The sequence below is a fragment of the Perna viridis genome, chromosome 1 (assembly GCF_037379345.1).
Source record: "Perna viridis isolate PV_CMFRI_1.1 ecotype Kerala chromosome 1, ASM3737934v1, whole genome shotgun sequence".
In the NCBI taxonomy this organism is placed as follows: domain Eukaryota; kingdom Metazoa; phylum Mollusca; class Bivalvia; order Mytilida; family Mytilidae; genus Perna; species Perna viridis.
In genome coordinates, this window is record NC_142445.1 from 68,024,326 (window position 1) to 68,051,533 (window position 27,208).

The following is a 27,208-nucleotide window of genomic DNA, read 5'->3' on the forward strand; positions in this document are numbered from 1 at the left end:
AAAATTTGCTGTTGTTCCCGCCATTTTCTGATCTTTGTAGAACACTGACAATAACGTTACGTTATAGACGCTTATTCACGACGGTGTGACAAAAAAAAACACTGGCCATGTGACACTGAACATATATACATGTAGTATAAAAATATTGGCCCTAAATTTGGCCTTGGCACAAAGGTAGTTGAGCTTAAACTGTAGAATGGAGGGCATGCTTTTCAAACGCTTTTCTACGGAGGCCGTTATATAGTTTTATTGGTTGATTGGGGTTGCCGAATACCTTAATTTTCTGTCAAAATGTTATACTTTTTCTAATTTATGAAACTATGGCAAGCGAAGTGAGCAAAATATTTTTGCATGTCATATTTATTTTCTAGCAATTTGCATCTTTAGACTATTTATTTTCTGGTATGATGAGTCCAGATCATTTATCTCGTAGAGACAGATTATTTATTTTCAAAATCTGCCAGGCCCCCCCCCTAATAATCTGATGGTCGTCCCCTAAGATATAAAATAAAAACCAAGATGAAATTATCTATATTAACTTAATTATTATGCATTTGTATTGAAAGGTACTACGAGTAAACTGAAAGAATTTTTTAAACGTTTCTTTTTCAAATTTGGATAAAATAAATCAAAAGACTGGAGACGTCACTGGTGACCCGGGGTTATATTTGAGAGAAACATGTGGAACGAAAATATTACCTTGGCTGTCAGGTTTTAAAAAAAAAATAAAATAAAATAGACAAAACCACCAAATCATAAAAAATAAATATACTCCCCTAGAACGATATTATAGAATTCTTTTTTGGCAGTAATACTGGAATACTTCGTGCAAGAGTCGAGAGACTGATTGGTTCCGATCTGTATATGAGAGAAATTGATTCCACTTAATCTTCATGAATTACAATGATAATTCTAACCGTAACATTAAAAATTACTGCCCAGCTGCTAAGTTCCAGCCACTTATACATCATTTTCCACGTTGTGTACGACGGTTTCTTTACTTTAATCGATTTTTCAAATGCATGTATGCAAATTGATGTAGATGCATTTTGTAAGTATTTTATGGATATCAATTCTGCGGATGGAGAGGATCCCATCAATATTTTCATTACTGAAGTTTTAACTGAACAAAAGGTTTTTATTGATATATTTGTCGTATTATCTTTTTGTTTTTGTGTACTCATGTTAAATATTTATTGTGTCTGAGATTAACTATGAACTTGAAACATGAAAAACAAATCAAATTAATTCATTTGTTTTTATTGCACCCATAAATTATCAAGAGACGACAGAAAAAAAACGATAACAACAAAAAAAAAAGTAAAAAAAAACAGACACATGTCAATCACAAACACAAAAAAAAACAAACCAACAGAAAAGTCGATTTATATGCGGAAAAATACTATGTATCGAGTTTCCGTAACTTGAATGCAGAGCAGAAATACAACAGTGCAAGAACAAGAGGAATTTTCCATGGACAAAAGCACATTGAGAAAACATAAGCTGACATGTACAAAAACAAGAAAAACAAAGGGAAAAAATAGACACCGGCAGGTACCAAGAAACCCACCAAAATTGTCGTGTATAAAATATTGGTCTGGGAGAATATGTAATATTAATTGATAATTTAACTGTTTCATAGACACGACTTAGAGCACTTATCAAATTATTGTTTTAAAACTCATTCTTTGACTTGACTGAACGTATGCCACTGCTTAACGACCCTGAAATGAAGTAGACCGTTGTATTTTACGTTAGTCTAATGTTTGTTCTCTGGGTGTAGGAGTTATTAAAGGTACACAGAGTACAATATGATTATCGGATTTTGATTAACACTGTTTGACAATTAAAGAATTAAACAGTTGCTAAAGATGTAATTGTTTTCTTAAGAAACAATATCCTACCAATCAAGATTCCATCACGCACGATATTTAATGACTATTGGCCCATGACGTTGCAAACGTATATAAGAATGGGTTTAGGACATAATTTGCGTTACTTAAAGTATCCGTCCGGTCAAAATGGATGAAACGATGAAATTACAAAGCGAAGGAAGAAAGATTTCTAGATGGAATGGAAAGAGAATTATACAAAAGCTATCAAATGCCGGTAAAATACACATCAACCTGAACAAGGTTGGAACAGAATCTTCTAAATCTAGAGAAATTCAGAGGAGATTCAAATCTATAGTAGCTGCTACCAGAGCAATGTACAGAGCTCCTACTGTGCTTACTATTGATATAGAACCGTCTAAACAAACAATAGGACAGAGAACACATGAACATGCTCCAGACGGTAAGCTGAAAAGAACAATATTGCAAGGGAGGGCGTCTATCAAATACGAATTTCAAGCGGATATTCCTTCAATAAACACTTTATGTTGCGATGATAATAACGAAATTTGGATTGGTTGTTGGAACAAGCAACCTTTATGCCGTTTAACATGTGAAGACAATATAGGTTTACGAGAAGAACACGACACTAACGTATCAGATATGACATTACTGCCATCAGGAGACATTCTGTTCACTAAGTACGGAGATTGTGCAATAAAAAGACTGTCTTGTAAGGACGGAAAAATTTCAACTTTCAAACTTTTAACACCATTCTTTCCGGAAGGAATTCATGCAAACAATAAAGGGGAAATTTTTGTAACAGTCGTCGATGAAACAAATTTTCTAGTCACTCGAGAAACGACAAGAAAAGTTGTAAAACTTTCCGAAACTGGAAAAATAACCAAGGAGTTCGAATACGGTGAACATAAACTAAAACTTTTTATTTTGCCGTATAGAGTGACAGAAAATGTGAATGGAGATATCTGTGTAGTCAACAGAACCGGTAGTTACTTAGGACAAATAGTGGTTTTAGACCGGGAAGGAAAGTCTAAATTCATCTACGACGGCAACCCAAGCCTACCTTGTAATGACTTTATTCCGATGGGTATTGCATGCGACAGAAATGGATGTATTATAGTTACAGATCCAAATGACTATTCAATTCATATACTGGATAAATCGGGGATTCTTATCCAGTATTTAGTATCAACCGTCATCGGAATTGATCATCCCATTAGTGTCACTGTAGACCGGCATGGTTTACTGTGGGTAGGATCACTACCAGAAGGAAAAGACAGAGATAAGGCAAAGTTATATGCTCTTACTTGAGACAGTGCAATACATTTGTATCTTTACTCATAACGCATACTTCCATTTTCATGTACGTACAATGGCTAACAATAAAGCTTGCTTTGTTAAAAATTATTTTGTTAAATCTAAAATGACATGTTCTTACATGAAATAAAATAATTACAATATATCTAATAGTTGCTTTGTGTCGAATATTTCGTATCGAAACGCATCGTTTTCACGTTTTTATTTAATGAGGATCTTTGTTCAAAGTGTTCCTTCTTTTTATTTTTCACATCTATCCAATATTTATGTCCATCACAATAGGGAATGAAAAATCATCCCATATCGATATGAGTACTATATATAAGATAAAGAGAGGGACATTCTTTATTATCAATATTAGCTTTATTTATTGACAGTTCTACAGGATACATATCTTTCGTATAAAGAAAGAATAAAATAGATAAAGAAGTCATCGTTGTTTAGAGCCAAAATATCACCCAAATATCACCCAAATATCTAAAAGTGTTATGATTTTTTTTCTACCAAATGTTGTTTGGAAGGGTCTTTATTTATTCTGGTCATAAACAGTGATTCGTAACAGTACAGGAAGAGGTCCGCAATAAGTGGTGCACAATTTACTCCATGGGAATTCCAATAACTTGACGATAAACGGTTTCGCGTACGAAAATGTTGTTTAACAGGAATTCGAGTGCTGTAAGCATATCAAAAGAAGTCCAATTAACGAAGTTTTTATTATTTTTTTCGTATTTGATAAATTATGTGAATTTCTGTTTTATAAGATTAAGTGGAAGTGTAGCGTATAAAGTTGAAAAATCAAAACTTCGAACAGATTCAAAGATCCCACTTTTGGACACATCGGAATAAAAAGACATGGTCAAAACGTGAAAAAATACAACCGAAAAATTAAACATGCAGAACTTACAAAACAGAATAAAATAATATTACCTGTAAAAACTGAAGATGAGAAAAAACAAGATAGCACACAAACTAAAACAAAACATGATTGTAGCAAAGCTTACTAAAAGATGCTGACAATGCCCTCCTCAGAAATCAAGGTTAAAATGTAAACGTTGATGTCGCTTGAGTCTAAAATCGACTTCCGGGTGCAAATTCATAAGGGGGATGGGCACACTTGGCATACGCCTCCCCTATAACTGGATAAAATAATTTTTTTTAGATTGCATGAAATTTTGATATTTCGCAAATTCTACTCACAAAACATTTTCCTCGCTTCGCCCGGCCATAAACTCTACTTACACCCCTTTCCACTAACGTGAAATCATGGACCCCTTTTTGAATTCGACGATATGGCATACCTATAAGCCTCTGTCACATCCCGAAGCTGTGACTAGTAGTTTAGCAGTTGCAGGTAAAACCTTTACAAGAATATTGCCATTCAAACCACACAGCCAAATAATACATGAAATACGAAGCTTATGTAAAAATGTCAAATGGCTGTATTATAAATACATGGTTGAAAGAAAAATGTTTATTTAAGTAAAAAAGTGCGGATGAAGGAACGAAGAAATAGACAAACGGATAAAGTGTTCAATTAAAGTTTATAACTTAAAGAGAATGGATATGGCAAAGAGACAACAACCTCATAGAGATGAAAAATGTCAGTTAATGTCTATCAATAGCACAGTAATGTCATCTAATGTCTATCAATAGCACCAGTAATGTCATCTAAATGTAATAGCATGAGAGGACAAAAAATACTTTTCTAATTTATGTAATTTTACAAACGATTTTTGATAAGAAGTGACTTTTTGACAGTTTCTATGGAAATTCATACACCATATGAACTGACCAATGCAAATACGTGTGTGATATTGTGGACTTAAAAGCCGCGTACGACAACACCTTTTGTTTTGCCTATACATGTATATCATACAAATATTTTGTTTGCGTCATTCTGCACATTAAGCCGTTAAATCTTTTCGACAAGCATAAAAACAAATTCTAATACGGCAACCGAATTAAGTACAACGGTTGTATATTTTTTTTTTTTATCAAACCTTCTAAATGTTCATTATAGCTTCTACTATCAATACTTCACGAGTGCGTGAATAACGAAATTAAATTTGTATGTTGGGTAAAACAATAATTAAGCAGTCATAACCGGTTTACTGACCGGTTTCACAAGGATGACTATAGAGCAGACAGATCCCCAGGGACGTCTTTGTATTTCATTTTGGCAGCACTAGCTAGATTTTTTATAATACGAAACACATGCAATGTTGATTTCGACCGATTAACCAGATATTTGATCTCTTGTCATACTTTTTTCACGTGATGAAAAGCATATTTAACCAAGCATAAGTTTTCTTAACATTTGATGTTAATTTACCGTTTAACTGCCTGAAAGGAGACTTTGTATCGTTTGGGAAGAAATAAAGATAAACATTGTGATATCGATATAGGGGATGACGCAACTGTTTATATAAAAAGATTGTATCAGAACTATGCACTGATAATTGTTCCATTTGTAGATCTAAAATTTTGTTAAGGATCGTCAACAAAAACCTAGTGCAGCTTACCATAGAATTAATTACATTATCAATAAACCTATTCAGATTAAAGATGCATATTTTGTTTGCATGGATTCATTGCATTTATTCTTTGTGTGCAACAAAAGACAATATTAATGGTTGCTATAGACAATAACACAGTACCCTTAGCTTTATTGTTGACAAAAAAAACATTTATCCTAGACAAAATTTCAATTATTAAATTCCAAAACCACCGATACCTAGTACGGGATCTTCTTTATTGTGACATAAATGTTTTTAATTTTGGTCCACATGAATAACAACCAACTTATCATATGCAAATGAATCCAAAACTGACTGTAAGGAAAGGTTTATAATACAACAAAAAACCTTGATACATATCAAACCTGAGATTATTACGATGGTACACAGAACCAGCCAAGCTTACCGACCACCTTACTTTTTTCAAATTTCCCAGAAAATTAGTGGAATATGTATAAAGTAAAACTATCAGAATAGTTCACGAGTCATATCATGTATATACTACAACAATTCAATACAACAAGAGGCTCCCAGGAGCCCAAATCGCTCACCTTCTTGAATTTTGCCTTTCAAAGGCAATAAATTAAACAAGAAGTTGTCCAACAATATTGACGAAAGAAGTCTTTGGTAGAACTATCACAAAATCTTTTCAACAATTGAAAGTTTCTTTTATTCTATCATAGTTTCAGGATATTGACTGAAAACCATTAAAAAAGTCATTTTTCCCCTTTCAAGGGCAATAACTCTTACAAGGAGTCTGAAGACTTTTGTAGTCCTAATAATATGGATCATTTCAGCTGTTGGAAGAATTTGGATAAACCTAACACTTTAGGAGATATATGTGAAAAACTACTGTCGGACCACTATTTTCTATTTTTAGTAACGGCGGCCATGTTTTTGGACGAATCAAAAATCCCCACACCAGTTCTATGCAGGATACCCCAAGGAACATTCATACCAAGTTTGATTCTAATTAGTCAAGTAGTGTCAGAGGAGAAGAGTTTTGTATAATTGTTAACGACGACGACGGACGACGACGACGACGGACGGCAAGTGACGGCAATAGGTCACATCGCCTTTGGCCAGGTGAGCTTAAAATTCAACAAATTAAAAAAAACCTCAAAAGTAAAATGGTTCTTATTTACAACAGTTTTTTTTAAAACAAAAGCACTTAGTATGCCTTCTATGAAGCATTTGTCGATTGAACATTCCTTGTATTATGCACTGTTTCACATTATGCTTAGCGATGGATTTGTCATCCATGAATATATGAACACAATATGGTAAATTTCCTCCGAGTTCTTCAATTATTTCCTCATCCAGACACGTAAACTTCGTAAGATCCATCTTTCTTTTTGAACGATGCTGATTTTGTCGAACTTTGGGAATTATGCCGGACAAGTGCCAACTTTTTGTATTCAAATCGTATCTGCAAAATATAGTTTCAGGAAAATATTTAATCAAGAAAATGCGCCGATTGGGATGGGAAGTCGAAATGAGCTCAAATTGCAAGTAATTGAGTCTGACAGATGCAGACTTGACACGGAGACTCTTATTCTTCATATATAAGGCAACACTATCAAACACATGATTGATATTCACATATTTATCAAAGATTTACGCTAGTAAATAACAACGAAGCCTTTCAAAAGCATGCAAGTCTCAAAACACACCCATATAGAAAACAAAATATTGACATTCAATACAGTAGACTATAGGCACCCCACCATGTAAAAATGTAGCATGTCATCATTTGCTTATTCCCGAAACAATTCTGTACTAATTACACACAAGAACTCATGAACTTCTTTATAATCATTTTAAATTATATGCTATCATGTAATCTAAAATGATTAGTGATCACCAAACCTGATTAGTACAATCAAAATATCTCCATACTTGTTCATCCTGTTTACGTCACTAATTTATATATTTAGCTGGCAATGAAAGACCTTGTTTTAATGATTTACAGCACCATTATACTGAGCGACCCTGGGTACCATATTTAACTTCTGATGGATCAAGTTTTGATTTATTGCACCCCCTTTTCAAGTGCACTCCTAACCTGAATCTCAAATTTGCAACTCAAAGCACATTAAATGGAACAATGCCATGGTCTTTTAAGACACGTGTATGTATGGAAACTTGAAATACAGCTTTAAGATTTAATTAAATGTCTGAGGAGAAACTAAAACTGACTTGTAAGGAGAACATCGAATCAACATATAATGTGAATGTTTTACATTTTCGGAGGTATCAAAACGCCCTCTTCGAATTTCCGTAAACCACTTGACATGACATAAGCGAATAGGAGTGTTGGAGATCCTCAAATATCTGATCAATTCCATCAGTTTTTTTTCTCTGGAACCAAGGACTACTTAGCTAAATGTACATTTATTTACTAAAGTTATTTATTACTTTTTGCACTTATTGCTGCTGTCTTAGCTTAATTTTTGTCAAATCAAATTTAAATTTTAAAATGTTCTAAGTGAAAACATCGGCAACAATTTTCAAAAAAAAAAATAAAATAAAGGACGCAAACACACCGCACCCTTTGAACTCATTCTGAATACATCATCAAGTTTCTTATTTCTTTATTTAAGAGTGTACTTTTGTACCAACCTTTTTATTCAGTAAACAGTGGAAAACGAATATGAACAATCCTTGAATACTGTTCAGGACAGTAAATGTATATGCCATGACAACGGTAGATTCGTTTATGAAGAAATATCCGAAAACCCAAGTCGATCCCAACAGAACTTCCAGTGCTAAAGCACCCTGAACCCATGCCCTGGAATACAAATTCGACATTAATACAACTATTTACTGAATCAACAATTAGTATAAAAGATTGGTAAAATATAAGGCATAAATGTAAGCACGTTCCTTTTTAAACCTAAATTTAACAAGAGACTCCCATGAGCTTGAATCGCTCACCTGGTTGAATTTTGTCTTCCACGGGCAATAAATTTAGCAAGTTGTCCAACAATTTTGACCCGCGATGACTTTGGTAGGACTTATCATAAGGATCATTTCAGGAATTGAAAGTTTCTTTCTATCTAATTCTATCATAATTTTCAAGATATTGGCTGAAAACTGGAAAAAAAACCTTTCAAGGGCAATAACTCTTACAAGGAGTCGTCTGACAACTTTTATGTCTGAAGACTTTTGTAGTCTTTATAATAAGGATCATTTCAGCTACTGAAAGAATTTGTCTAAACCTAACGGGTTTGCCTATGCGAAAAACTACTGTCTGACCTCTATGTTCTATTTTTAGTAACGACGGCCACGTCCATGTATTTCGACGGATCAAAAATCCCCAAATAGTTTCTATGCATGATTACTCTAGGAACATTTGTACCAATTTTGGGTTCAATTGGAAAAGTAGTGTCAGAGGAGAAGATTTTTGAAAGAAATAACATCAAAAATAACAAAAAAAAACGTAGAAAAAGGACAAGAACTCCAACATGACTTAACGGATTAAAATGAAAATTTGACTGCAGATAGATCTCATCATGCTGAACACTTTTACCTAATGTCAGAATTTAGCTAAACCTAACGCTTTTTGAGACATATGCGAAAAACTACTGTCTAACCTATGTTCTATTTCTAGTAACGGCGGCCATGTTTTTCGATGGATCAGAAAACCCCCATACCAGTTCTATGCAGGATACCCCAAGAAACGTTCATACCAACTTTGGTTCCAATTGGTCAAGTAGTATCAGAGGAGAAGAGTTTTTTAAAAATTGTTAACGACGACGGACGACGACGACGACGGACACCAAGTGATGGCCGAAGGCCATGTGAGCTATTAAAAAGGTAAACATTTAATAATTGGTATTCAATCTCAACTATTCCATTGTGATAAAACTTTAAAGCACAGGTACGAAATACTGCTTCTATTGACATGTTAAATGTAATCGTTCTAAAACTTTGAAGATTATGGCATATATTTTATTGTCATATATATATTACAGTTACCTGAAGTTACTGTGTTGACTCTTATCTCGTGTAAATATATATGCCGAATGTCTGCATACCATTGAAAGTGCATACATGAGAACCCCGGTGTTTATCTAGAGACAAAAGCAAACGTTTCAAACGCAAATTATAAAATATTAATCTGAATACTTATGTTAAAATGTTCAGACATACAAGATAGAGATAACGATGGCGAACGTTCTGAAGTACAATCACAATGAAACTGACCTATTGTGAGCTATGCAGTGAAGTATCGTGTCATTTAAAGTAACTTACTTTGAAATCAGTAGTTATGTCTATACAAACCACTAAATATTTTTTATTCCATTAGTTAGGTAGAAATAATTCGTCTCATTGCTGTATAAAGTATTTTTATTTGTAGTTTCCTGTAATATGAACTTACGATTAAAATCAGGGAGACGGGACCCGTAAAACTCCAAATAAACCAGTTGTCTGTTGTGAGCCAACAACTGAAATAAAAACGGCATCTACAGTATTAGAGAGATTTAATGATTTTACTCTTCTGTAACTAAGTTAGTATAGGTAACTGATAACATAACAATAACGAAGACGATGACTTAAAACATCCCAAAGATGACATCTACTGCTGCTTCGCAGATCTCAAAAGTTTATTTTGAAGAGTCCACTTGCTTGTTAAGTAAAAAGGCCAATATAAAAATATAATCTTACTGTTGGTCAGTGCCGTATGCTGTAAAATCTATTCCAGCTGTTATTCCAACTATAGTAATCGGAATACCTGAAATGTTAATATCTTTTGTTTTCCAAACTAAACAAGAAGAAATGTAATACAACTTCAACCATATAGCTAATAAGGTACATGCATCTTAACTGTGTTATTCAATGATATAAGACGACCAGATGCATTTTGTAAACATAACAATTGTATGATTTTTAAAGCAAAATCATTTATTAGAAGGTTGAGACTTAATATTCTTTAAGCATGTGTGTATTCATTGGGTTAACCTATTAATGATTAGTTTTAGATTTCCTTTAATATTCATTGATAGATTGACACAAATTAAATTTCACATTCTTTTTAATTAGACAACAGTGAATGATGTATTTCAAGAAAAAAGTTTGTTCGTAAACAAATGCTTACCGTATCCAACAAGATAATAATATTTCATGTAATTTTTAGCTGTATCGAAGACTTGTTGGAGGAGGACAACAATATGAACGCCTTCAAGGAACATCCACATAAACGAAGACAGGAAAAAGAAATGAAGCAGTAGAGCAATGACAGCACAAGATACCTGAAAGTTAAATATATAATACATAACATCAAAACGTTATACATTCGATCATTTACTTGACACACAACTTCAACATTTTATTTGATATATGATATATATTTTAATTCTTAAATTGAAATGAACATTTTTTTAATAAATAAAACAATGAATTACTCCCTTACTGGGACAAAAAAATTGTCATACCCAATATATATATATAAAGGTCTGAAAAATTATCTGGCCGAGTGGTCTAGGGCGCTGGACTTAGTGCAGGCCGTGTTGCCATAGATGTCACAGCGGTACAAGTTCGAGTCCCGCCGAGGGAACGGCCAAAATTTGCATCGCAAATTTGACAGTTCTAACATGGTTGGGAATTTTTCAGACCTTTATACATATTATTTTATTATTAGAAGACAAGGGAACCAAGGTTATAGCGGTAATCAGAAGAATGTAATCCAGGGACAAAGACCAGACATGGAAAACAAACATACACAACAAAGAATATAAAGTAACTAAAATCATACATACAAAATAACAAAAGCAAAATATCATTATATACAACTAATGTGAGCGAAAAAAAAACTTATGTTAAAAGATCTTGAACATTAAAATAATCATTAATGTACTATTTTATCTTCACAAAAGTCACCTACTCGATCTGACGTTCTCTCAATGCCAACAATAAAAATCAACTCAGCAACAAACAAACAAAACACAAGATTTTTATGGATGGAGTTTCTTTCGCCATCGAGGGACCTGCAAAAAGAAAATTATGTATTCTTACAATAGATTTTTTTTAAACATAAGGAAACTTTAGGGAAAAAAATAATTAAAAAAAATATTGTTACCGATTTTAAGAGTTATATTTTTTATCAATGAAAAATGCCACTCCTTATCTAAAGTCGGGTTCAAATATTTGTACCACTGAGTGGTCAACGGTTACTGCAAACCATGAACTGGTCTTATTAAAGGACATTCTTAAGTACTCTTTGCATGTATTGCCAAAGAAGCAAACAAATACAGGTAAATCCAAAGATCGATGACGTATCAACCTAGTCGTCAAAATTAAACAGTGCTTTTGATTTTAAATACCTCTTATCAGAAATTGTTTGCTTTAAGCACGATTAATTATAATAATATTATATTTATTAACTTATATTTCACATGATATATGCCAAAGGAACTACGTATTAGATAATGCGTTTGTGATTCTGATTGAACATTTAGTACGGTTGCCACTGACAGAAAGTAAGCCCACCTGCAGCATTGAAACGTCATCCAACTAAGAGCTAGGCAGGTGATTGAAATAATACAACCAATATAAGTGATGTACTTCAAAAATATTCGGTGTTCGTTGGAAATCTGAAAATATAAGAGGTAAATGGTGTAAAAATTAGGTAAATAATATTAAACAATAAACTAAATAACCATATAAAAACATATCAAAGAATTAAACATTAAGAAAATACACAATAAAATTGGAGGCAATAATGTGGTTTTTTAAAAATATTGTACCTTTACTCCAGATACATCCATCAATATTGCGAAGTTTGTCATATGATCACATTGGCAGGTAACATGGGTTCTATTTCCTCCAATAACGTTACATCCGTCCTGAGACCATTTACCGTACTCGCTGAAACATGTTTTATTTAATTTTGGTAAATTTTGATAAAACCGAGGAGTCCATTACGACAGGAGATTGAGAAAATCAAGTTATCTCTACATCAAAAGAATGATGAACATGAGATAGACTATAGATTATGGTTTTTTAAAATGTCTACATATTAATTTTATGTAGTCTTTACTTGTATACCATTATGTTTTCTTCTTAAACTTGACAAACCTTCCACCCAAAGTTCAAGACCATTTTGAAACTCGTGGCTAGGATTTACATCATGTTTATTGTATTTAATACTTTTTATTTTCAATAATTCATTGTTCATATCTTCTGTACTGTTTTGACTACTGGTTTTTTCCGATTTTGACTGGTGGCAATTTGATGCTGGCCATTTGTGTTGATATATACCGGAAATAATGAACCGTGATGGAAGCGGAAGGTCATTGTGGTGATTTTCCAACAAGTTTTGGACTTGATATTGCCATTTGTTATGTGGACTTTCCATTTATATTATTCCAATTGACTACTGCCTAGATTTTATCCGTTCGGTAATTTTGTTATTAGCCTTCATGAAAAATTCAAATGAAATAGAGTTGATACAATGGACAACTTACCCTTGGCTAAAGTTCCAGAAAGAACATAAAGGTTGTGCAGCATCTCCAAACGTCTAAAACAAATATAGCTTAAATATCAATAAAGTAAAATGTAACAAGTGATATCTACAATTAAACCCCCAAAAACATTAAAAAACAACAAAAAATAAGAAAAAACACAAAAATGAACACTTGTTTGATGTTGTTTTTAAAGACTTCATTTACATTAATGCAAAACGACTTAAACCAATAAGATCTTAAACTTCTTTGTGTATATAAAGTACCTTTGATACGTGAATAGTGAATGTAACAGGACTTGTCAATCGGGTTGTCTCCCCTCCTAGAGATGCAGTTATCACATTACTTGCTATTTCAACATCCTGTGTTTCATAATCGGGTCGCAAGATATCTCCAATGTCGTAATGTGTCATAAAAACTGCCTTAATCATTCCATCTACAAGTTAAAAATTTTATGTCTTTCACGTGTCTGCCAGATTATCACTTATATAAAAAACATTTTAAGTTGAGTTTTTTTTAACAAAGAATATGTTAAACTTTTTTAATTTAATGTCTTTTTTTAAATACATTTTTACATTTAATTGAACAACCGATACGGACAGAATTAAGGGTATTATTTTAGAAAATTACATCATCAAAGGTTTTGTCACTTATCATTTTCTCCAGAAAGAACATCAAATCTTTTCTTTTCTTTTCTGAGGCAATTCTTCTGTTGACCACACTTCAAATAACTTATTTAACTTACTATTGTGTTGAAGTCTCTAACGTATATAGAAATAATATTGCTTTGTATATTTATATAATTACAAATACCATGGGTTTTTTTCGCAATAATCAAGACATATTTATCTAACACACGGCAGTAACATATTTACTGCATATGCCTATAAATGGTAAGATCAAATGTATGTATGATTGTCGATTTTTTAATATTTAGTATGAATTCCTGAATTGAGGATTTGTTAACACAATCATCTGCAGCAGGTGTAATAATATACCTTTCTTCTGTTTCTTTATGGCATCATATGGTATAATGAAACTGTTTCCATCTTCCACAGACTGATATTCTATGTCTTTTCTGGCAGTACTTATGTTAAGAACACTGATATAAACAGCTGTAATGGATGGTACAAATGATTAAATACTTGAGTTATAAGCAACAGTTTGTTTTCTGTTTATCATTGCTTTAATTTGATATATGTATATGTTTATTCGAGGCCCTTTTTAAAAATCAAATCCTATGTTTATGAAATGGAGGTTAATAAAACTTTTATGAATTGTTTGCATGAAAGGTGACTTTTTTGCATAAGCTAATTAATTAACAACGATAGTTTAAGTGGCTAAATGGTATGATTAAATTAAGTAAAGGATATCATGCTAAAATTGGTCAAACTTAAAACTAAAGTTTTAAAGAATTGCTTTATTAATGATAACCACAAAAATAAATTATAAACTTACAGAGCCCCGTGCAGGTCCTGGTGTTAAAAGAATAGGCCTGCAGCGGCGGTAAGCTTGTCGTAAAAGACTACTAAATAGTGCCCAGAAAAATAGCCGGGGCTAGGCGCTCTGTCCACAGACCAACTGGGATGTGTGCCCCAGGTGGTGGAATGGGGTACCCCTGGCGTGTTACATGCTGGGGGTGTCAGGCTATAATACGGAAAAGCTGACCGCAAACCATAGTGGTGCACCGTGTTGGGAATGATGCCACGTTTCTTGCACGTTAAAGAACTTTGCTGTGGTATTCGATCAGAGTAGGAACCTTTGCGCTCGGCTAAATTGCCCGACCTTACCCATCCCTCTCTTTTTCTAGTGGCAATCTAAATTTGTCGACCCTATTATCCTCGTGTCCCATCCCTTTTTTTCATTTCATCATCATTCATGTTCATTTTATCATCCATTTCATGTTCATTGTCTGAATATAGCTGAAATATTGCTGCTCGGACATTAAACCCCAACAATCAATCAATCAATCTAAACTTAAAGATATAAAACTTTGCATTTAAGAATTCACCGAAAAGATTCAAATTATTCGGACTTACACATTTTCTCTGTCTTTGTTGTTATAACAGATGCGGTTTTAAGATTGTCTACCATCTTATGAGCAGTGTCTTCAATGACAAACAACAAGTCTGAGGTAGCTCTTTCCTTGTCTTTCTCGGCAATTAACTCGCTTGATTCCGTCTTTTTGAAGAGGAATGTTCCTGACTTCACAACTTCCTAAAAACATACTTTTTCATTATTTAAGATGTCACGACCTTCATCAATTCAACCACTTTCTTACCATAAAAAAATACATATTAATACAAATAGATAGAAAACTGAAGCACATCATCTTATTACGCTTCGCTATAAATATGTTTCCCGATATTTGTTTCACCTTTCAAAATAACACTTAGCTAATTGTCATTTTCATTTAGCTAGTTCATAATGAGTATACCTTTAACACAGTTTCTGCATCTCTTGAGGATTTAGGCTTGACCCGTACCACTTGGTGTAAGATATTTGTTGAGGCAGAGATATCAGCAGCAGACACATCAACAACAGCAACAAGACTTTCGGTCAGATTGGCAGCAATGGACAACATGTCCTCTGTTGTAGCTTGCTTATTGGATGTCACATATTCAAGCTTTAATTAACACAATATTTATAAAACTATATTGAGGATGGTCTTAAAAGAACAATACAAAGTAGAACAAATATATATAAATGTATGCATTTCTTATATCTATAATATTTTCTAAAATCTCATTCTATAAAACCAATTATTTTGGTGCTTTGCAGTCGGAAAAATATAACTGATTCGTGTGGCAATGAAATGGCCAATCTATAGCATAAATTGGCCAACACTGTTTTAATAAACAATATACTAGGAAAGTGAACTGAATTTATTTTGAATAACTGATAAAAAACATTCATTATTTGTTATATAGAAATACAAATTTTCTACATATAGGCTTCTGGAACAGGGTTATGTTGCTACAAGATTGAAGTCATCACTACAGAAGTTTTATGGTCGTCACCATGAACTCATGGATCGTTATGGTGCATCCATCAGCACCATGAAAAATGATTTATTGAACGGGTCATAGTTTTCCTTTCCTCGTTAGTCTACCCCGGACTTGACTTTTTATGAGTAACTCGGCGGGTGTTTCTAGAAAAGCAGAGGACGCTTACCCTACCTCCAGTTTTTAGTGGAGTCCGAGTCGCTCATTTGTTTTTGTTACTTTGTATGTATGATTTTAGTTACTTTATGTTCTTTGTTGTGTATGTCTGTTTTCCATGTCTGGTCTTTGTCCCTGGATTACATTCTTTTGATTACCGCTATAACCTTGGTTCCCTTGGTTACTCTTTCATGAGACAATCTTAATCTTAGTCATCAATAACAGACAGCGAATTGATACTATCAATATCAATCTGGGAAAATGTTTAATATATCCAAAATAATTAACGTCACTTAATGTTTACCAAACAATGTTTGGTTGTTGAAACATAAACATGATATGTTTTTTATACCACATTCTCTAACAACCCTGAGACATTCATATCATACCAAGAGCTTTATATGGGTCAAGGGTTGTGTAAAAAGTCAAGTGATATTCTCGGTCAGCATAATTGTATTATAACTTACACTTACCATTTTATTGATATTTTGAATGGTTGATGATGAGCATTTGCCCATGTCCGGTTGTTTAACCCAACCAACGGAGGGATTGCATGTCCAAATGGCAAATCCTAAAATGTATCGTTCTGTTATTGGTACTTCTGTATTTATTCTTTTTCTTTTAAGATAAACTAAGACCAGTACAATATCTTTTTGAGAGAAAAAAAATAAAGATTTTCTTCTATTCTTTATTAGTCATTTTATTTTAAATAAATATTTACTGAAATGCAAAATATTTCTTTGCAAAAAGGGAAAAGTTTACCTGGAGTTTTCGGGCACGGCTGTCGAATTTGTTCAGCTCCATCTGTCTTTGGCCATTTTATACCATAGACAGTTTTTTCCTCACATCCGTGTTTTGCCGACAATTGGTCAGCACGAGGAAGCGATGTAGATAATAACTGTACTGTTATTGAAGACTTCGTTATTATGTCTGTTGTAATTGGAACTGTATCGTCAGTAGTTAACTGAATCTTGGTTGTTGCAAAGTCAGTTGTTAAAGCGTTCTTTGTTGTTGAAATAGGCTCTGATGACATTATTTCTGTAGTAGCCAGCGTCAATGTGATTGTTGATGTAGTTGAAAACGTGGTGGTAGATGTTGATTTAGGAGGTGGTGTTACTTATTAAATAAAAATCATAAATGTATCATTTTGCCATTTAAAAAATATTTCAAAGGAAAATTGGTTGTATAGAAATATGTAAATATATACATATAAAGAGATGCATAAAAAATTATTTTCACTATGAAATGAAACCATAGTATCCATATACCAATGAACTTTAAACGACATCGTACATCTAGTAACTTACTTTTTATTCTTTGGCAAATAAATGGTTTGGTATCGTCACAGTCATTGTCTAACAGTTTTCCGTCAAACCTGAAGGAGGCACACATTTCTCTTCCACTCCTGTTGTTCGGCTCTCCTGGTGCCCATGGACTGAAATCACAGTAAAGAAATTAATAAGCTGTCTTCTCAAAGGCTAAGGTGGAAAATTTACACATTTCTAAGTTTCAATTAATTATTGTAAATTGATTGCAAGTATTGCAGTGGTTCATTTTTTATACTAAGGAAAAAATACTTTCGATCTCACCACAAAGCGTCCTTAACTTAATGAATTGTATAATAAACTTAACATAATACTGAAATAGATTTGTTTCAAATATCAAATGAGTATTGATAAAACTTATTCATTCAATATGATGTATTAGACTTACTCTGATCTAAGTGAAATAAAGCTGCCATCTTGCCATATCCATCTAGCTGCAGATCTGTTGTGTCGTAGTCCGACCCACCAAAACATCTCAGAAGGCTTTTTAATTATTCCTTTTAGTGCCCACTTCAAAGCTTTCTGTTAGGTGAAAATATTTTTATCAACAAACTTAGAAACAAAGTTCAAATAAATATATACCAAAGACCACTTATTTGAATATTTTGTGATCGTTGAAACAATATACATATGGTCCTAAAGTGAGGTTAATTTTCCATGAAAACTGTTTGACATTTAGCATCCATGTACAGTGGATTTTAAGAGAAATAGGAACACATTTCCGGAACACCTGATTCCCTCCCCCAAATTGTCAGTAAGGATCGTGCTGTGTGTGTATGTGTGTGTGAGAGATTTTCAATTCATGCGTGTTGTATATAGCTCGTGCTTCAAGTGTTGTCCTTTCTTTCATTTTCTATGATTGATTGATTGTTGGTGTTTAACGCCCGAACAGCAATATTTCAACTACATTCAGGCGATGAACATGAAATGGATGATAAAATGAACACGAAATAATGATGAAATGAAAAATGGAATGGGGCACAAGGATAATAGGGTCAAACAATCCTGACTGCTACTGGAAACAGGGGGAAGTGGGCAGGGTCGGGCAATTTAGCCTTCTGAGGAGGAGCGCAAAGGTTCCTACTCTGATCGAATACCACAGCAGGGTTCTTTAACGTGCGAGGAATGCGGCATCTTTCCCAACACGGTGCACCACGTTTGCGGTCAGGTTTTCCGTATTATAGCCTGACAATCCCTGCATGTAACACGCCCAGGGTACCCCATTCCACAACCTGGGGCACACAACCCAGTTGCTCTGTGGGCAGAACGCCCTAGCCCCAGCTAAGGTTCTGAGCACTATTTAGTCGCCTCTTACGACAAGCTTATCGCTGCTGCAGGCCAATTCTTTTGACATCCGGACCAGCACGGGGCTTTTTCATTTTCTAGATTGTATATCTCCACGTTTGACACTACAGTTTACTTACATGTTATTACTATTAGCCATGAAGCAGACAATATTGTCTCCAGTTAAATAGTGTCTGCATCAATTTATATACTTGGCTTTCAAATCAACTTAAATGTTCATTAAAATTTTTATTTCCTTTATTTTTGTCTTTTGTATGAAGTAAAAAAATATTTAAAAAAAAAAGTAGTGAAAGATTCATTTATATTCCTTCAGATAGCTGAGTTATTTTAGATTTTCATATAGTTTTATAAAACATACGGAACAATTTAAGATATACCTTTTCAGTTCGGGAATTTATTGACATCAAGTTTCCACCATTTTCTTGACATTTACGCTCAGCCTCTTCCCAAGATAACGAATCTCTAACAAACCAATGACAGTTTCTATGAACGAGTTTCCAAGGATCTTCACATTTTAGCTCATCACAAACTGTTAAATATATATAGAAAAGAAAAAGATAGTTGACATGAGGTATTATAAATATTGATGAGGTAAACTTTTGATCTTCACTACTTTGTTATATTGACATTCAAAGTGTAGTCTTTAAAATTCAAGACAGATCTTTGTTATGATACAGCTAATAACAAAATCATATAAAAATGCAAACAGTACATTGAATATATCAGCGCAGTATTTTTTATACAGAAGTAGACCCTCTTCCGTTTTTCTATTGTAATCCGACCACGGGTAGGGTTTGACATCAACGAAAATGTCAATCTCTTCTTCAGAATAGGCGTGTGTGGCGCCACAACGTCTATGTTGCAGCAATATTTCACCGACAAAAAATCCTTAAGAGTGTCTGTTTACTTCCTAAGAGTCAAGTGCTCATTAAAACTTGTTACTTTGAAGCTTATTAGGGAAAATTGACCAATTAACAAAATTCGATAAACATTTACCTTCTGTATGCATCACTTAAAAATTACAAGGCATTATTCTGGTGTATTTAGAAATACAAGTGTTGATGTTTGTACAATGGTGCCTACATATATGACATACATTTTAACTGGAAAAGGACATTTAAAGAAACTATAATGTACAATCTAGCTTTACAAAAATGTTATGTGAATATCCCAAAAAATCCTGTCAATTTTGTTATTTATAAGACTCTTCTGTATAGACAAATATGCTTTGTTTTTTATAACCCTTATTGACAGAATCGATTTAAAAAAAGAATTTATGAATTCAAAGAAAATAATATATATGGTGGCTAAAACATAACCCTAATTGACAGAATCGATTTAAATAGAAGAATTTATAAATTGAAAGAAAATAAAATATATGGTGTGTAAAACAAGCATTTAATTTTTTTGTTCCTGCCCATCATTTTAAATCACTGGGGTCGACTAAATGCTCACATCTAGAGATCATTTAAAATTATACTGCTCAAAGTGTTAGACAATATGTGTTCCCAAACTATAAGTATCTAACCAATGTATGAAAACTCATGACCGAAAAAGTAAAACAACTTTTTAAATGATCTTGACTGGCTCCAACACATGTTGTAACCTACAAGATTTATAACGAAAATTGAACTACCGATTATAAATTAGTGTTACATTGGGTTAGCGTACAGTCTGTACTAGTTTTTAATGTACAAGTTGCTACCAAAATATAGAACAGATGATTATTAGATAACAGTCAGGGTTCGGGTCACTGTAGTTATTAGATAACAGTCAGGGTTCGGGTCACTGTAGTTATTAACAAAATGTTGAAATTCTTGGCGAATCAAATTAACTATGACAGAGGAACCCCATTAGCATACTGAGCATTGAATAGCAGATATGTAGAAAATAACCTTGCAATTTCGGTGGAGTACGTCAGCTTATTTTTGATCTTGTGACATCTTGAGCATTTAATTGTATGTTAGATGAAATTTCAGTTTAATATTTACAAATTAATTTCTACGTTGTTTTACACTATTTCAGTATGAAATGAAAACTAGTTAACACAATCATATAACATAATGTATTCACTTATCTTCATCAAATATTTGAGGTTTGTTTTAAACATCAGCTTGCCCTGTGCTGTAAAGTTTTCCTCGTCATTCATTGAACTTGAGGTGACATTTTTCATCACGATGGGGTTGTCTGTTTTGACATATTCATTCTCTTATAGCATATTAATTAAGTATTTTCTTTAACAAGTAAATCATTTGAATTATACACTCCAATGTAACACAAGCAAGTACGTCATTTTCTTCACGTCTATGATTTAAAAAGGGAAAAAAGTCCGAAGATATTTTTGTAAAGATGCTGTAAGTACAAATAATTTACTTGTTTAACATGAGAAACTGAGGTTTGTATATTTTATCAGTCCTGCATAAAAACATGTCCTACAATTTCACATCTGTTCATTTTTGATAGATGTGAGAAAAATCATTTATCACATGCAATCAATGCAGAAACCATGTATGTTTTATATTCCAGACGTTGCAGGCAGAATGACGTTTCTAACTCTAAATTCCCACAATTTGCATAAGTTATTCAAATACACATATACTAATTTTTAATATCAATGTATCGAACTATAAAGTTTGTCATTATCGTTTTGTAATGTAACAACATCTTTTAACATCAGACAAGCCAGGTATATTTTTCACGAAAAAAAAGGAAATGAATTTACAAGTGTTAATTTCTGAGTGACATACCAGGTATATTTTTCACAAAAAAAAGTAAGAAATGAATTTACAAGTGTTAATTTCTGAATAACGTTAAGTGAAGTATTTGATATTTAGATAGATGTTATTGAAATGAACAATAATAGGGAACTTTACTACAGTAGAGTGCAGTTTCGGATAACAAAGTTTACCCTGTACTTAAGATACAACAAGAAGGAGCAAACTATACTATTTGTACTTAAGGAAAGGTCAATTGAAAATTCTACACTATTCAATAAGTTCAAAACAGAAACTGGCTTTTTGTTTAAAGATCAAGGACTTTTACGGAACATAGTTGTGACCTTACGTCTGGAGCATTTCAACAATCAAGAAATTCATTATGAAAACATAATCATTTTTTAATTAAGAAAAGATGTTTATGTTTATGAATTGAAAATTAAAAACAAATGCAAGGTTTCTGAGACAATGTATAAAATGAGAATTTATATCATTGTCGGTACTTTGCTCATTTACTTTTGTTCTATGTGCGTGTTGTTTTTTGTTATTTCATGTTCGTCGTTGTGTGTGTGTGTGTGTGTGTGTGTGTGTGTGTGTGTGTGTGTGTGTTTTCCCTGTCTAGTCTTTATCCTGAAATATATTGTTTTTATTTCCATTCGAAAGAGTAATCAAGAAAACCAAGGTTATAGCGGTAATTAAAAGAATGTAATCCGGGGGCAAAGACCAAACATGGAAAACAGACATACACAACAAAGAACATAAAGTAACTAAAACCATACATACAAAGTAACAAAAGCAAATAAGCAACTTGGGCTCCACTAAGAACTGGGAGAATGGACCAGGTGCACCGGTAGGGTACACAGGCAAAATTATTTCACATGATTTTCACACGAATTTCACATGATTTTCACCTGAATTGAGCAAATAAACTAAGTGACAGAGTTCACGTGAAATTCGGGTGAATGGAGCCTTCACGTGAAATTCACAAAATGTTGACATGAAATTCGTGTTTAGTGAATTTCACATGAAAATCATGTTAATTTCACGTGAATTTCACATGAATTTCATGTGAAGCTCGATTAACATGAATTTCACGTGAAAAATACTTGCCTGTGTAAGCGTCCTCTGCTTTTCTAGAAACATCCCCCGAGTTGCTCATAAAAAGTCAAGTCCGGGGTCTTGGTCCCTTTGATTACTCTTTTTATATTAGTATTATTAGTTATCGTTACACTTGTATATTTTATGGTTTTTCGTACACAGGGTGATTGACAGGGCAGTACTGTTCGACCTACACCGTAAGTTACTTGTAAATATTAATTATCTCACTACCTACTTTAAAGTCATCATCAATAAACGGTAGCTTGTTGATAATACTCAAGAGGCTTTATTAGACTCTTGACCGTTTTTGTACAACGGAAAACGCCTCATCAGATTTAAGAAGGGGGACTAAAGCGACGAATAATACTCAAGCAATCGGTTTACATGAGTCCAAACAATGACTCTTTACAAGATCTTTTTTAAAAGAGAAGAATGTATGTCTTTAAATACACGCTGAACTGTTGTCCTTTAAGGGTAAAACCAATGTTAGACTATTCAGAAATGAAATTTGGAAAACAGTTCACAGATATTAAAAATGTTATTTGTTATAGAAAGACATGGTTAAGTAATAGAGTCTTATCTTATATCAACATAATCCTGGCTGGTACATTGTGTAAAGAACACCAATGATCCCTAGTAAACAAAGTTCATAAAACACACTTCTTGGACAAAATGTTTCCTAAAATGAACAGTTATTTATCAATTTTTAAGTTAAATCATCATAAATCAGTTGACAACTCAGTAACAAATAAGTAATATTTGGTTTTCAAAGTCCTTTGCTTGAACGTTTGGCTATATATTTAAAATTAAGTTGCAAGTCATAGAAAGTAAAGAAAAACATATTGATGTTACTGTCCATAGACAATTCTGTTATATTCTACAAAGATTGTGTTTTTCAACAAACTAATAAATTCCACTAAATCTGATTCTGATTATTTGATCTTTTAACATATAAATATATTCTATGTGAACAAAGATAAATGAAATTGTATATACTTTGGTATAAAAGTTATTAAAAAATTACTGCAATAAATACTGATAGTTTTCGCCCAAAGAGGTCTGAATACCGATCAAAATACCAAGTGAAGAAAAGGTATAATCTAACATTCAACATTACCACCAAGTATTTGTCGATTTTCCATTATTTTTTCAGTATCATTGGGCTGTATTGAAACTTATTGTACTTCTTTATCATATCCATATAATATTGACTGATCATTGACAATACTAGCTAATACATAACTGTATTTTTGTTTTTGTTTAAATACTCAAACCAAGAGCGACGAATAGAAGACGAAATGCATGAAACATTCGGGTAGTGTAAGTTATTCAGAAGTTTATTTCATTTCAGTTACAAGGTTTCCTTATATATAGACCTTTAAACCCTTAAATACTTATAATAAAAAACATATATATATATCTTTATCGTTCAAGACCCTTGCATATGAATGACAATTTGAACTACGTCGTTTGTTCTACGATATTATCGAGGAAAAATTCTACTTTTATATCAAAAGACTAAATGAGTCGAACCGATCCTTACTTAAATCTTCAATAGTTACGTAAACATTGTAAGATGTAATCTGTGAACCATTCCCAAGAGTTGACTTGTTTTCTCAGATATTGCTGGTATTCCGATTTTAACCAGTTTTGTGTGATTTTTTGCTTCATGCTCAATGTTTCATTGTATTCGGCAGACTTCACTCGTAGATAAAGCTGCAGTACTGCGATTAATATTGCAACTTTCTGTCAGACTGTGATTTTATCTTGATAAAATGATCTTAATTACACAAATTTAAATAAAAAAAAACACTACTTGATTTCGGTTATTACGGAGTATGACATAAGGCTTTATTCAGCTTCATTAATCATGACTATTGTTACATAAATAAACGTACAAATGATAGTTCCACCCATCAAAACATATTGTCTTTTTGATTAATTGAAACCAGGAGCAAATAATGTTGGTCACATATAAATAAAAACAAAGGTTTTCACAATGCAGAAACAAAACAATTAAACCGTACACTAAATTCTGTATTATTTTTGTTCAGTGATCAATACATTTGAAATAGTGTTATAGTACGAGAGGCATTGCAGAAATTCAGAAGTATTTATATCGATTAGACCATGCCTCATTTTACATCGTGAGTAAATAGTATGATAATATGTGATGATCGCCAAGGTCAATATTCCTGTCTCCGTCCCAAAATAGCCGGTAGCTTTATACTTCTGATAAGATTGGTCAGTTATCAATATTTACATTTCAACACTTTTCGTGTTACTATCATCACTTAATGAAACCTAACGTTTTGATTTTTAGACAAGGGACGTCTTAATGCCGTTGTTTATGCATTTAAGGCTTGCTTTTATATGTAACAACTTAACATTTTAAATATTAAACAAAAACTTAAAGCATTATTATGATTTATATAACGATAGCTATATGTGATGATGCCAATTCATAAATTATGACAAGAGTAATTAAATATTGAAATCCATATGAAAATCATGCGAACCAGTAAGTTATCAACGGAACCACGATTTGAGTAACTGTCTTCTATCTGAAATTTGATTAAAACAATATAGTTTTTTGCCATGTCAGTTATAACAATGAAAGTTTTAAATAAGACCACTTTTAAGAGGAAGCTGCACTCTTCACGATTTCATTAATAACTGCATTTATGTTCTGATTGAATGATATTGGAAATGCATGAGACGAGCATATTATATGTACGCGTTTCTTTATAAGTACCCAATTAACTAGTACATTACAATATACAAATAATCGATGTCATTCCCCAACTCACTCATGCCTATAACGACGTGTATAAAAAATTTTACGTTTAATATATTTCACAAGTTTGAAGTAAATCCAGAATTCAGTACACAGATAATTTTATTTCTACAAATCGCATAGATTTAAGACCTCAGAAACCATTTTACAAATTCGCATAATCAGAGTTGACTATTCATCAAATCCCTACTCAATGGATCTGTGTAGATGTTGATCCGTCTGACCGTTACACATTTCGGATCCAGGTACGATAATAAAACAACCGGTGAACCATTTTTCCAACTTTTATACAATTCTGTAAACTATTACAAATCGGAAATGCGTGATATTGTATTCTTTCTGTTTTAAAGTGTTATATCAATTTGCCAATCCACTTGAACTATATTGAATCATGAGAAAAGATCTTTGTCCTAATATCAGTTATTCGTTTAAGCTTTTAGCTTTTTTCTAAAGCTCCATAGTAAGAAAATAATGTCCCAGAGAAATTAAAATTATGACATTTCTTAATTGCAAATTTGTAATTTGTAAAAAAAACCAATATTTATAAAAACGAGATTTCAATAACATAAAGATAAACTTACAAGTATAGATGAAGCACAGCTGAAAAAGCAATATCACTAATCCGGTATACATGTCGTCTACAGAGGTTACAGTCTGCACTCAATTAAATTTTGTTATGAGGGAAATCAGTTATCAACCTTCTCTTAATGATGGCAAAAAATCACGTGACTCAGTTTCTGAAATTTAAACGAAGGAAATGGTCATTATCAATAATCTCAGATTCTAGTCAACAACTTTCAAGTGTTGCTTTAACATAAGCAAATCGGATACAATGTAAATAAGTTGTATTTCTTCCCTCAACTGATTCAGAAGATAAAACTATGGTAATTGAATATCTAATATACTCTGACCACAAGACATGAGCTAATACGCCTTTACCAACTGAGTAATATAGTAATCCGACGACCAGAAACATAAAATGTGATCACCGTTTAACATGTAAGAAATTTTGTTCCAGCATGAGATGAAAATTTCATTTTGCCTTTGTAATATTAGACGTCAGATGTATATAATGGTGTCAGATGCATGTTTTTAATAATTTTATATAATTTTTCAGATGCACTCATTTGAAGATTTTAATTTTCATGGCATGATATTTTGTTTTAATGTCCTTCAAACAGAGCATATAATGTGTGTTAGCAGATACATGCATTTTGGAACTCAAAAGTTCAAAGCGTTTTTAATTCAATTATACAGCGATACATATTTGAATTTTGTCTCCTTTAGCAAAAATGTGTGGATTGTACATTTCGTTGATTTTTCTTGTTCCGAATTATTTAGGAACATTTTCTCATATTGGGACTTTGATCAAAACATCCTAAACCAGACACACCAGAGTCATAGTAGTCAACAGCGGCATAGTTGACAGGTTTTATTTTAACTATTCAAACGTGTTAGTTATAAACGTAACACGACCTTCGAAAGTAAACTTAAAACAACAAGAAGATTAACATTTGTCAAATATAACACTCATTTCTATTGTAAGGTTTATTTTAATATATAATCTGAGATAACACTTGAAATTTGTCGAAAAATATTGGACAAAGCAAGTCATTAGTCAAGACACTAAGGTAGCAGGAAATGACCCCTATTGAC

At 32.7% G+C, this 27,208-nt stretch overlaps 2 protein-coding genes across 2 annotated transcripts; one reads left to right on the forward strand and one right to left on the reverse strand.

Moving 5' to 3' along the window:
- The first annotated feature begins 1,249 nt into the window (after window positions 1-1,249).
- Window positions 1,250-3,464, forward strand: LOC148630089 (uncharacterized). Its single transcript, XM_088560981.1, has one exon. The coding sequence runs from the start codon at window positions 2,022-2,024 to the stop codon at window positions 3,162-3,164; it is 1,143 nt and encodes a 380-aa protein (XP_088417107.1). The 5' UTR covers window positions 1,250-2,021; the 3' UTR covers window positions 3,165-3,464.
- A 33-nt stretch (window positions 3,465-3,497) lies between these two features.
- Window positions 3,498-26,378, reverse strand: LOC148630090 (adhesion G protein-coupled receptor L3-like). Its single transcript, XM_088560863.1, has 20 exons — window positions 26,134-26,378; window positions 19,321-19,472; window positions 18,027-18,160; window positions 17,621-17,748; window positions 17,076-17,429; window positions 16,787-16,884; window positions 15,590-15,778; window positions 15,192-15,369; window positions 14,151-14,267; window positions 13,419-13,588; window positions 13,156-13,208; window positions 12,436-12,556; window positions 12,179-12,282; window positions 11,574-11,676; window positions 10,788-10,941; window positions 10,358-10,424; window positions 10,071-10,137; window positions 9,668-9,762; window positions 8,309-8,477; window positions 3,498-7,115 (listed from the first exon to the last, which is right to left on the reverse strand). Exons 1-20 carry the CDS (start codon window positions 26,183-26,185, stop codon window positions 7,002-7,004), a joined length of 2,619 nt encoding a protein of 872 aa, XP_088416989.1. The 5' UTR covers window positions 26,186-26,378; the 3' UTR covers window positions 3,498-7,001.
- Window positions 26,379-27,208: the final 830 nt, after the last annotated feature.